The sequence below is a fragment of the Haliaeetus leucocephalus genome, unplaced genomic scaffold, assembly GCF_000737465.1.
Source record: "Haliaeetus leucocephalus isolate CR32 unplaced genomic scaffold, Haliaeetus_leucocephalus-4.0 Scaffold151, whole genome shotgun sequence".
NCBI classification, from domain to species: domain Eukaryota; kingdom Metazoa; phylum Chordata; class Aves; order Accipitriformes; family Accipitridae; genus Haliaeetus; species Haliaeetus leucocephalus.
Window position 1 is genome coordinate 13125660 of NW_010972587.1, and position 13626 is coordinate 13139285.

Sequence of the window (13626 nt, forward strand, 5' to 3'; positions counted from 1 at the left end):
CTGAAGTATATACTTCTCTGTTAGTTTTTTTATTGTATAAACCAGCTGATGTCTACCAAGATGTTAATACTACAACACAGTATTCCTTTGCATCACAAAACAGTCAGTACTGATCCTTTGCTGCTTCACTTTTGATAAACTGCATCAGCATATCATCAGAATATTTTAAAATGTGAATTTCCTCTACTTTCCCTGCACTTGTAATGATGTCCAGTGTTTCATTCAACAAGAAACAAATCTCTCTTCAAAACAACAGAAAGAACTAAGTTTGGTTATAATGGTCTTGTTTCCATGGAAACACTGGCCTTTTTAGGATGTTTGATGATGTATTTTCCATTTGATCAGTGAGAAAGAACTAGTAGCAAAACACTGAAAACACAACTCAGAGAGGAAAGTTAATTTATTTGTCTAAAACATCAAACTAAGTTGAGATACCTTAGTTCAGTCAAAGCTTCTTCAGTTTCTTCACAAGCCTGGACTTCATAAACAAATATTCCAAGTTCATCTATCTACAAAAATAGGATGGACAATTCTTGACTTTCTTCAGATATCAAGTTAATTTACAAGTCCTTGAAGATCAGATGAAAAATAAGAAGCAATCCTATATTCCTTAATACACTCCACCACGTTTCTCAAGTGTACTGAAAAGGAGGAATATTAGCCTTCTTTGGAAAGGTGCATGGGAAGGCTTATTGCCATCTCTTGGAGACAGGGTATGCATTTACATCACCATGACTGCCATGGTACAGAATCCTTGACTGCTACTTTTATACGCCATGACCAATTATCTGAGAGTTGTAGTCTGCTGTCTCCATTCGCAGAATATATGGGATGATGCTATCAATCTGAACATTTCCAATCAGTCCTGCAAAGAATAGCTCTTCAGTGATGGCAGCACTCATTAGCCTAAGAGCAGGCAATCGGAGAAGAAGTCTAGACAGTCTGGAAGATAAGTTTGGTAAACAGTGTTAATTGTGGTCACAGATTTTGGTGTTATTCACAATCATGTTATCAGTAAGAGAAGAGAAAAAGTAACAAGAGACAATACTGGTCAAAATTTGTTATATCTAGTTGATGAAAGGCTTAAATATTTAAATCAGTAGAGTATTAAATTTATGTTCAGTCAGGTCTTCAACAGTACAAAAAAAAGTGATATGCCTGTCAGTTACACGGACTGTATAATGTTTGGACTTAGACTAAATGAGAAAATATTCCAAGTAGGTGCAATTCAAAATGAAAACATTAAAAATATTTATTTTATTTCCAAAATTTCATTTTGGAAATTAATAATGAATGAGTAGATAAATAATACTCATAACACGTATGAGTACATGCATAACATTTGAATTGCTCTAAAGGTAATTTCTTCCATTTAAGGAGATAAGAAGAAAATATACATATTTATTAACGAAATACTGTACAAATCAGTATCATCAACACACTGAAAAGAGAATCAATCAAGTAAGCATGTAAGTTTACAGACCTGTAAGTATCATCCGGATATGCTTTTGTTACATAGTCTTGGAACTCCATGTAAGCCTTTTCTTGAAATTTCTCAATCTGCACCACATTTTCTAGGCCTGGGTGATCTGAAAAGAACCCACTCTACATTGTTATTATACCTGTTGGACATAAGATGCACTAAAATCCATACAGATTATCTAATTGTAAGCATACTGAAATCATTATTTGGCAGCTGTAGCAAATTCACAGTTTTAGTGGAGGACACTGCTTTACCTCTTTATATTTCCTTTCCTCTATGTTTATGTTTTATTTAGTTTTCTATAAATACAACCAGACATTTCGAAGAGTTCAAATAAATGCAGTGCTTGCAATGCTTACATCAATCTTGATGATACAGCTCTGTTCTCTGTGTAGCAGTAGAACAGCGCTGTTTTAATATGCTGACATTTATTGGAATATTGTATGCACAAATAGCACTTGAATGGGAAGTGAAGGATAAAATTAAGATCAGTGGAAAAAGAATAAAAGGCTATGAGCCATTTGTTTCCTAAAAACTGCAGAAAATATGTAGCAGATCATTCTTTTTCAACTGTTTGGTGCAAAATTTTCAAATGTGCTAAACATAATTTTTAGCAGTGGTTTAAACACCTGAAATTTAAATCTTGCTAAAATGAAAGGATATCAACCTAACTGCCAAGTCACAATTGGAAATTAATATCTGGTAATTCTGAACACTCTACATGGCCTGTAATTTTTATTATCCATTTTTCTTAATGTAAATAATTTACTGTCATAGCAGTGTGACAAATAATGTAATTTATTTTTCAGAAATGGGATCATAAATGAGCTGCCAAATTATGTCAGATAACAGATTATTTCTAACAGTCACTCCTCCTCTCCAAATATATGGCCTTCTGTCAACAAAACCAGGAGGTTTTCGTCTAGCTCTGCAGATACAGAAGCTTTCAGAGCAATTTAGCAGTTATGTGATATATTGGACTCCCCTGAACACATAATTTCACAGAGGAATATTCAGTCATTCTGAAAGCATGATTTCAAATTTATGCAGAGGACAAGAGGTTAACAAGTTTGTAAAGCAGCAATACATTTTGAAGAGTTGTCACTGACATGCAATATGCATTGCTTCATGACGCTGTTTTTAGAGCAATGTCAGAAACACAGCTAGCAGTCAACTTCCGAAAACAGTAGTTTGAAGACCACTGCTAGTACGCTAGTAGCCATTTATAAAGATGCAAAGTCTTCTAGGCACTCTCTTCACAGTCATCTCTTTGCCCAAGGCTGTCTTGTGACAGTCAAACAGCTGGCATGGCACTGAAGATTTTCAGTAATCTTCAAGTCTCCAGCTGTGGAAGACAGCAAATCAGCCGGGCCTACTAAAGCAGATGTTCTTACCTTAGGTCTCTGCTGCATGTGCAGCCCAGCCCCATCCCGTAGCAGAGCAGTAAAATCCCTGAAATTGTAATTTCTGGCCTGTGAATCATTGCCAGAACATCCCTTCTGTTCAAGGTACTGACTTTCAGGTACATGAAGATTTTGTTACATGGCTCATTGGATCAAGAATATTGACAACACATTGCCATTAAAGCAGCTACATATCATTAGGAATGTGATCCTGAAAGCATGTGAGCTAATGAAAATTCATCTCAAACATGTGACTGGATATAGTCTTTTCCCAAGTATTTTTCCTTCTACGTTTTGTGTTGTCAAATCTAATTGGAAGGAAACAAATTAACTTCAGACTAAACAAATAAGTAAATATTGGTTTGCAAGTGTAACGTTCCTAGAGAAATCTCTTCTGTTGTCAAAAAGGACTGATTTCTTCAGACAAACCAACAGATTCTGTCATAAATCCTAGTAGGCATTGCACTAGAAAAATGGGCTTGAGGTATTCTTCCATCATTTTGTTTCTTTCCTGGAGCAACCTGTACCAGTTCTGAATATGGAAATGCTGTGAAAGGACTATTTTGGGGTAAGGAACACCTAAAGAATTACATCTCCTGCAAGCATTATCTACTAAAATTGAACAAACAAACACCTTCCCACCCTCCACTTAAAGAAAGTCTCTGCCTCTTCTGAAATAACAGTGAGAAGTCCAGGGAACTCTTCAGTCCTCAGTGGAGAAGAAAAATTGCAACCATTTTCAAGCGCTCTTAATATTGCGATTAAACTCATGGTGGGTACTGCTTATCAGAAAACTGAAATTGTTCCTGTGCTTCAGTGGACTGTAGAAACAAACACATAAAACCATGCAAGATTCTCCTAGTCACGAAGACTGACAGCAGGATTATGGTCTATAGTGAAAACACTCAGGATCTGATTTTCCTTAGTGATCCACAATAGAAGAGTATCACTGGAATATCGTCTGGGAATTTCTCATCCTTCCTGGAGAGTTCTGACACTACTTATATTGCCTCTTATTTGGAAGAACATCTTTCATCTCAGAAGTCTTCCATTGATGCAATATTAAAAAAAAAAAAAAAAAAAAAAAAAAAAAAAAAAAAGCAGTGGAAGATACTCAGGGTTTTGTTGTGCACTTAGACTGAGTACCATGAATTCCTGCTGATGCTGCCACTTTTACTGGGAGATGTGGATACTCGTTGTAGATACTACATATAGAAAAGATCACGTAAATATGAGAAACTGCAAACCAAGAACTTCACAATTCTCATATGTAAGAAAACCTGCTTAAAATTTACATTTCGACAGTGTCCAGGTTCCTAACGATTTTCTTACCTCAACTAATTTTTCTGTGAAAGGGTGAACCGAAAGTTGTTCTCAGATCTAATAAATCTACAGAACTGACAAGAACCGAATACCCAGTTCTCTTCCATACCCTACACTACTGATGGTGGACAGGTCACTAAGGTGCAGACAGCTTTTTTAAAATTTGCTCTGATCTTTTCTATGGGACATCAGCATCTAAAAAAAGCAGAGCAATGAGGATTAAGGAAGCTATTGATGCTTTTAAACGTTTTTAATGTAAAATAGAGTGACTGAAGATTTACTTTCTAAATGTGACAGTGAAAAATTCCTCGAGATACAGAAAGGACCTGAGGTTTATATGTTTTATCAAAAATTTGGTTTTGGTTTTATATTAAATCACTAAATTCTGAATGATAAATTTAAGACCTGCAGGATACTGATATAATATCTGAATGCCTTTAGTGAAAAGTTAATTCTACAATTTTCAAATAAAGAAAATTAATTTTGTAATTTTCTACAGTCCACACATACGTGTTATATAATCTAAGTACTCAGTCACTATCTATCATAACCAGAGGGTTCTTGTTCCTCCATATTGTAGACTAATCTCCCAGAAGGAAAAAATAATCATTTTTTTATTTTATCTTCACTGTCTAATGTATGTCCATTAATGTTACTTGGAGTACATTAGGCAAATACTGTTCAGAAGACAGAAATAATAATATAAGGGAATGTTTCTGGTGTACATTCACCAGAAATGCTATATGTAATATTTATTTTCAAAATACCTATGTGAAGTGAGGTGATATGTTTCTGTAATTTTGCATGTGAGAATCGATGCCCAGAGAGATAGCCTTTCATACATTAAAACCTGAACTTCAATCCATCTCAGCTGGATGTGCAAGAACAACAATTCTGAAAATCAAACTGCAGGTCCTCAGAAAAAACACCCCAGAAAGGAAGCACAGAATTAAAAGCAATAAATAAATAAATAAATAAAAATAATAATTGGAAAAAAAAGGCAGAGGCAAGAGTAAAACTTAAGTCTCCAAAGCAGCATTCAACTATTTACACTAGATTAACCCTCCTGTTCCTGCAGTCCTCATTACACACCTTCCAAGATTCCTCAACAAGTGAAGCAGTGGTTCTACAAGTGATACTAACTGCATATAATGAAACAGGCAGAAGTTATATGGCAAAAAATAGCACAGATTAAAGTTTTACATTTGGAATAATTACATACCAGGACTGAAGAGGACGATTGCTTTCAAATAGGCATATTCATATCCATCTAGGCAAAGCTTAACCATGCTGTTACAGAACTCTTGCAATTTGAAGATATGCTCCATTACTAGTTTTCCTCTGTCTGTTGGCAGCTTATCTAAGTCAACACACACATAAAATATAAACCCCCAAGTCAACACACAAGCAAAAAATGTGGTCACACTGGATTTTTAAAAATAATGATTTTATTAGATCCAAACAGTGGGAAATCTCTGCCATCTATAAACTCACATACTAGGTCTGAATAATCTTGACACCAACAATTATGGACTACAACAATCCCCCCCCCCCCCATGGCAAAATAAGCTCCCTCCCTGCCACTAAAGCTGCCAGTAATCAGGGGTGGACTAGAGCTTGAAATGATCAAGCAAGGGAAAGACTACTTAGAAGTAAAGAATACACTGCCACTGCAGATCTGTGCTCTACGTCTAAGGGTCAGGTGCCATGAGGTCGGTTAGTGTACAGTTTCACGGGTTATTTTACTCAAAGACCATGCCGCTGCTGAAAAAGAAGGTGCACTACACACCTTTCCTGATTTGCATCTAGGGGAATGTGGTTGGTGCAGAGTTGTTCCCCTTGGGTCAGCAATAGCTAAGCAGCCTGAAAATCCCGTTCCCTCCACAATCTGTCAAACTAGGTGGGGTCCCTGGGCCCCACAAACTTATCTCTTGGAGATGCTGCAGCTGGCATACTACACAACTGGAAGACATTGGTTATCAATTTCTGATTTTTGCATTCAATTAAATGGCAAAAAAATAGATTTGTAGTAATGATAAAACCATGATTAATTACTACAATACCCTTTTTGGTGAACACGCTTAAAAATGATGTAGACCAAATTAAGTTCCCAAATTCCATTTGTATTCCTCCTAAAGACATTCACAGATTTGTTAGTATCTTTAGCTGATCCACATTTAGTGGTTTAATCAATTTATTTTAATTATAAACTATTGCTATTTATAGGAGGATCTTCTGGGTATTTTTTTATCATGAAAAACCCTCAGAAATAATTCTTTAATTCCCTCATCATAAAAGGACAGGAAAAATCTGTAGTCTGGTGGACTGTTTTTCTACAGTTTACCAGTCCGTTTTTGCATAGGATTAACAACAGTGACTTTTCATACATGTAACAGCAAAAATCTAGTTTAACCTGAAAATGCTGAGATTTTTGTATGTGCATCTACATTATTAAAAATGTGTTAAGACTATGAACAGATGAAGACTATAATATTTTTGACTGGTTAGCTTTTAGTGCTGACAACCTTGTGAGTGTTCACTAGCACACAAAGATTAGTTAAGAGACTCCCCTACTCAGAACAATTTCCTTCACTGCAGAGTGAATGAAAGAGGAGGCCAACTGACATCTCTTTCATTTGAATGAAAAATATGCAAAAGATGCAGGGCATAGGATTAATAAGCAACAAAGTATACTTAGTGAAGATCTGTTGAAGACTCGCATGTAGTCTAAAACTAATACACAGAAGTCAAGAAGCCAAGGTATGTAAAGGAAGTATATCACCAAATTGGCATTTGGCTCCTTTGTTTCACAGCTATGAACAGCAAGGACAGGTGGGTCATTCTTTACTTTATACCCTTCATACAACGGAATCAGATTCACAGTACACTTGTGTTCTTAAACATTGATGCTGCCTGAAATATTCCTAATTTGAGCTGATATTAACAGAACAGCAGAACGCTATGAGACATTACATAGACACACAATAAAAACAACCCCTGTAAATGATAACCTATATCAGATAGATGGGTAATTTTTTTTTTTTTTTAATTTGGGGGTAAGTATTAGCATAGCTGACTTTTGCAAAATCGCTAAAAAATTCCATCTTGTGAACTGTATTTTCTGGTATTATTTTGTTTCAATACTAACCACGAAACTCTATAAATAGTAAAATTTCATTAACAACTGAAGGATAAGTAAAAAGCTTCTGCACAGTTCAAAACTTAAAAAACATTAAGTAATTCCCCAAGTCTGGCAATGCGCACAGTATGCACCTTACCTTGCTGTAAACTGCCATGAAGGTGATTAACAAATGCAGTTAATATAGTTGCCACATTCATAACTTGTGAACATTGTGCAAGACCAAGCGTAAAAAGTTCGTTCCAGCAGGCTTTTACTAATGATATGCTGTTATCCTGTCTATTAAAAAATACAATAATTTCACTTAATAAAACCAGCCATTTGCATTCACACAGGTTTTTTTTAATTTGAAAAACACTTCATAAAATCACTTCATCTAATTCAACCATTGCAACTAGTACCAAAATGAAGCCCTGCATCAAAAATACTTTTACTTGCATGCTAGGATTAAAATACCCAGTTTAGAGTGACTTTTGTAAAGAAGTAATTTTTGTTTTAATGATCGAAAAGGAGATAGATTTGTATCCCAAAAGCAAGCTGAAGTTACAATAAATGACAACTGTCTAGGCGTATTATGTCATGCTAGTTTTCCTAGGATTTACACTAGTTTTTGAATAACATTTACATGCATGGACAAAGAAAGTTTGCATTGTTCCTGTATTGTGGATGTAGAACAGACTCAAAGGTTGGTTTTTTTCACTTGAAATCTGGCAGGTTGGTATAATTTTTGAATCAAAAATACATGTGAAATGCAACATGTAAGATCAAGTTCTTGAGCTTCCTGACTGCTATTTTCTGTATCTCCTTCCTGTTTGGAATAAGGTTTGAAATACAGACTTCAAAGTATAAATAGAAGTCATGAGGATTTCTTTGCTGTAGGAATTAGCTCTTAAATTAAGTTTCATGTGTAGTCAGTATTTTTTTTTCATATGCTGAAGCTTAAAATTAGGCATATCAATCCATATTCAGGCACTTCCATATTAGTAACCTAACTTTCAGTATTGCCAAGCATCTCTAACTCCTAGAGCTTAACGAGAGCTCAGTACCTTAAAAAGGAAATCCTACCAGTGAGGAGTCAAATTCAGGTACCATGTTTCACAGTTTTAGCCAGTAAATATAAATAATGGAAATTTAAAAGAAGCACAAGACCTATCAAAGAAGAAAAGCATATTAAAGCTAGGATTTTAACTACAAAAATACAATGGAATGGATTTTTGCAAGAACGTTGATGTAATCTTCAAGAACATTTCTGATGATTTACTGCAATACTAATATGCCAAACGACAGATTAATGTAGACCTGTCCTGTACTGGAATACAGAGAGCTTACCTAGGGCAGTATTTTTTACTATGATCAAGTTCTTGTCATGGTAGACATGATAGTGTACATGCAGCTTCTACACGTATTTGTCACATCCCCATTCATCTCCTGTCAAAGGGACTATACTGAGGAACTGTGAAAATGAGGGCGCACTGGCTACTCAGCTGGTATGTGTGTAGATAAATGTATCATCCAGAGTACGTTTATGGCTGATCAAACTCGGACCAGAACGAGCTCATCAAACTTAAGCAGCCTCAAAAAACTAAGAGGCTGTAACCAGCTTGATGAACATTTCAGCAGGAATCCCTTTTGCCTACAAAGATCTTCATGCAGGAAGATGAACTAAGCAGTAACTTGGCATCGTTAACTACATCAGTATGCCAAAGCCAACTATCTTGCTGCGACTAAGGAAGACATTGCCTGAGGGGGAACCACCTGGGTACAATTATCTATTTTCCTTACAAAACCATTACTATGGTTTTGTTTTGGCTCGTCAACTCCTCTCAATTACTAGTACCATGAATTTCTCTTCATTTTTAAAGTGAAATGAGTCACCCTTCTGCAAGTCAAAATTATAGTACATAATGTGCTCAAACTAAAAAAGCTGCATTAATTTCAAATAAAACTTCACTTGAAAAAAGACAGTATTTTAAGCTCTTCAAAAGGAAAACTGTATATTTATGTTAAATGGTGTTTAAATAGACTGTTGCCCATGATCTTGACTAGCACAGGTGAATATTAACACTATTAAGACAGCCTACTCCTCCATCTATTTTTTTAATTCAAACAGAAAAATGTATCATAGTTACCTGATTTTTTTAGCCTTGCTATTGTTTAACTTTATAGAGTTTTACCTTTTCCTTCTCCAAAACACAGGCTTCAATTACACACAATATAGTATCTCTCCTTAAACAATGTAGAATCATTTGGCTTTAACATCTGAGTAAACACAAATGGTAATCACAGATCATGCTGCTTTTGACATGTTTCCTGGAAAAGGGGACAATCCCTCACTTTAAAAAGGAATTTTCTTTGCTGCCACAGTTATACACTATTTTGATATTGAATTAAAGAAAAACACTTCATTTGTGTCAGAGTTGATACAGTATCTTTATTCATTTGATGTGTCTTCATAAAATTACTTATGAAAATAACATAAATCACTTTTCCCCATGGTGTTTTGAGATGTTTTCTAATGATGATCAGCAGTGAACTACCACATTTAGTTTAAGAATTTTAAGCGATACATTGAATTCTGCTGGAAAAGCAGGATGTTATAAAAACTGTAAAAAGAATAATAAGAATTACTTTCTGGTTACAGCAATAATTTATTTTTTAAAATCCCCTGAAATTAAACAACCTCATCCTGAATGCTTGCTGAATCTAGCTAACCATTTTCTTCATATAGATTACTAAAGGCAAAATTATTACTAATAATTCACCTATAAAGATATTTGGGGATCCAGAGAGGAGCTTCTTTTTGGTGACAGCCTGATAAGCATCTTAGTTCAGGATGTAGCTATTTAAAAAATGATAGGAAGTCCTATTTACTAAAATTTATTAAAGAAGTAGCAGTGCGCAGGCATTTGATTTGTTATAAATCTACACTTTTTTCCTTCAAAACCCAACCAAAGTACCTGAATTGGACTGAAGTTGGGAGTAGTTTTGATTCAGAAAATTTACCTTCATGATGAAGATCTACACAACAGTTTTAATCAGTAGATTTAAAATGTCCCTGAAGAAGACAGTGAACATAAAAAATTTTAAAAGTGTATATTCACAACATGAGTGAATAGACTAACAGAACACTTACCCTAAAGCTTGGAAAGATGGAATGGAACGTGCCCAGTGCATGGACAAGAAAAGCAACCTGGAGGCAGACTCGCAGATATAGTGAACATTAAGATACTCAGGCATAGGAGAAGGCATGGTGAGCTGGCAACCAAAAAAAAAAAAAAATAGTTCAAGTCAGTTATTTTACTTTCTTCATTAAAAATATGGTAAGAAAAAAAATCAGCCTTAGTTTCTTTTAAGTGAAAAAGTAAAATTGTTTTTTAAATAAACATGAGATAATCCTGAAATAAAATTGAATGACTGCCTTTTTCATTATTAGCCACACTGTTATACCCTATAGTAACGACAAGGCAACAAAGAAGGCACAATTTTTGAATCTTTATCTTGGATAAATATTCATGTCTGGGACACCTGGAGATGGAAACTCCCAAATAAAATGTAACTTCTGAGACACTCTCAAAGAATACAAGTTTTAGAAGAATCATTGTAATTAGAATGAAGTTGCTTACATTTATATATAGATAAATACAGAAAAAGTACAAACACAGAAGCATCATTACTTTCTAAAGCTTCCCCGATAACAGTGGAATAAGTGGCCTGAAAAATTAAAGGAATTACCACATTTCCTGGGGAGAGTGTGCGTGTGGGAGTTCTATTTCAAAAAACATCTTTTTTTGTATTTTGTTGAATAGAACAGAAAGGAAGAAGCTAATAATGATAATAATAGCAATAACAAAATGACAATAATAATAAAAGGATTGGAATATACAAAACAAGTGATGCACAATACAATTGCTCACCACTCACCAACCGATGCCCAGTCAGTTCCCAAGCAGTGATCCCCCCGGGCCAACTCCCCCCAGTTTCTATACTGGGCATGACATCACATGGTATGGAATACCCCTTTGGCCAGTTTGGGTCAGCTGTCCTGGCTGTGTCCTGTGCCAACTCCTTGTGCCCCTCCAGCCTTCTTGCTGGCTGGGCATGAGAAGCTGAAAAATCTTTGACTTAGCGTAACAACTGAAAACATCAGTGCGTTATCAACATTCTTCTCATACTGAACCCAAACCATAACCCTATACCAGCTAGTAGAAAGAAAATTAACTCCATTCCAGCCAAAACCAGGACACCATACTAAACTAGGGTATATACACAAAGGAGACAAATACACTTAAGAGTCTCAAAATCCAGTTGCAGATTGCATCAGATCCACCTGTTAACAAGTGAGAATGTGGATACTGACTCTCTCCTTTGTGCGACACTTGTCTGTGTAAATGCTTTTGCATGGATTACCTTGTATTTTTAAGGTAAGAAGCTATAAAATAAATAGTGCAGCTAAACCACTGAAGAGCTGTACATTTTCCCAAAGGAGGATTTAACCAGTGAACAAAAGTGAAGCATTCATCGGAAATGAATGCCAATACCTGAACAAATATTTATTCTTCTAAGAAATTCAAAATAAGATTTAATCAGATCATTATTTTACATTACTATGTTAAAATGGTTATAAACAGTCAACAGTATAAAAGTCTTAAGTACCCTGAATGCTACATGTGCATCACTGAGTAGTGGCCCCTCTATTTCAACGATATTCATGCCTGTTTCTCCACCAATCAGCTGTACACTGGCTTCAATACTTTCAGCGTTCTGGCACGCTGCACTCTCTCCTGGATTTAATGCTTTTGCAAGAGTATCAAATGCCCTGTAAGATCACAACAAACAAACAAACAAAAGAAAATAAGATTTCATTTCAGAGACTTTCAATTCAGGAGTAACCTGCAAATGTCTGAAACCTGTATTCAAATGTCCGTTTCAAAGAACTAGATTTGGAAAATAAAAGTCAGTAGCATGCTTTTCCTGACAACTCCACTGAACAAAATCCCTGAAAACTCCAACTTAGAGTGGCTCTGAAACAAAAACTAGCAGCAGATCCTGTTCACACTAGTTGCCAACAAATTCACAGTTTTGACATATTGATTGTGCTGCTGAATCACAGTTTGCCTTTCAAGATCTCTTTAGTGATGTTTACTGAGAGTGCTGGCATAAGCATTTTGAGGACATGATCATCAGGCTGCTGTTAAAGCAACTTAATGCACATATAAATTTTGCAGATTTTTGCTGCTATGAAGCACAAACAGAATAAGCTTTCTTTTTTTAAAGTAATGAGTTGTGGCTAGGTTATTCAACTTAATTTGAAAAGACTGTTTTGAAATACATAAGAGAAAGCACTTTCATGCTTTCAATATCGTCCTTTGTACCCTTTGATGGGGGGCAGTGACTCCCATCACATGCACAAACGTTACGGGGGAGATGTCAGGACAAGCACAGATATATTACTCGTTATTTTGCTGCCTGATAACAGATCTGTTGTTTTTTTGTTCATGAATACACCTGAGAACCACAACTGATATATCTTCAATCAAAAATATACAGACTTGATCACTGCCTACAGACAGATGACATATCCTGAGAGCAGTATAATTTGTATACAGTGCTGCGTGAGAAACTTATGCACTGAGGTCTGAAAACTTCACAAAAGCTGATTATCAGCTTGTATGCAGAGCTGGTTCTCAATTTATAGAGACTTGTTTATTACCACAGAATCTAAAATTACTGATTTAATGCCAAAGTCTGGAGTAGAACTTTGCTACCTTCTCTTGCCGCACACTTCCTCGCTATCTAAATTCATTCACAAGCTCAAAAAATCTAAATGTTTACTGTGTTTGATATAACCATTTGCAATCACACAAAACATCACAATAAAAGAGCTGCTGACACTGCCTTAGGCTTGAGATGATAAATGAACTAGTTTGGGGTCCTACACTAGGCTGTATACCTTGCTGTGTGGGTGAGGCATGTGCAAGTGGACTACACAGATATACCTGGGACATTTTCTGTCTCCAGTATATGGAAAGTAGGCATAAAGGGAATACATTCATGGGTAAGCTCTAGAAGCTGTGTGATTGGATTCGTGCTAGGAGATCTGAGTTTCAGGTCCTGCATGGATCACTCTTGGCAGTCTTAGGTAGAATAGGCAAACCCAGCAGGTCAGTGGCAGCTGCTTCTTAGGAAAAACTGGATCTCTGCAGGGCTCTTTATGTAGCAGGGACAGAAATGTAAGAGAGGAACAAGATCTCTCCTTTCCCCAAAAGGTAAATGTCATA

The 13626-nt window shown here is 35.7% G+C and overlaps 1 protein-coding gene across 9 annotated transcripts in view; it reads right to left on the reverse strand.

The window, feature by feature from the left end:
* Positions 1-383: 383 nt before the first annotated feature.
* The window catches only part of NR2C1 (nuclear receptor subfamily 2, group C, member 1), a 54021-nt gene continuing 40778 nt past the window's right edge, over positions 384-13626 (reverse strand). For 7 of the 9 annotated variants that reach the window (XM_010561884.1, XM_010561881.1, XM_010561886.1 and 4 more), the window contains 6 exons: positions 12002-12164; positions 10482-10603; positions 7488-7627; positions 5432-5569; positions 1484-1589; positions 386-942 (listed from right to left, as the gene is read on the reverse strand). In XM_010561884.1, the coding sequence (XP_010560186.1) occupies positions 768-942; positions 1484-1589; positions 5432-5569; positions 7488-7627; positions 10482-10603; positions 12002-12164 (844 nt within the window). In that variant the 3' untranslated portion in view covers positions 386-767. Of the gene's footprint in view, positions 943-1483; positions 1590-2877; positions 2936-5431; positions 5570-7487; positions 7628-10481; positions 10604-12001; positions 12165-13626 lie in introns of all 9 variants that reach the window. The other 2 variants (XR_774007.1, XM_010561887.1) reach the window with 2 other exon arrangements.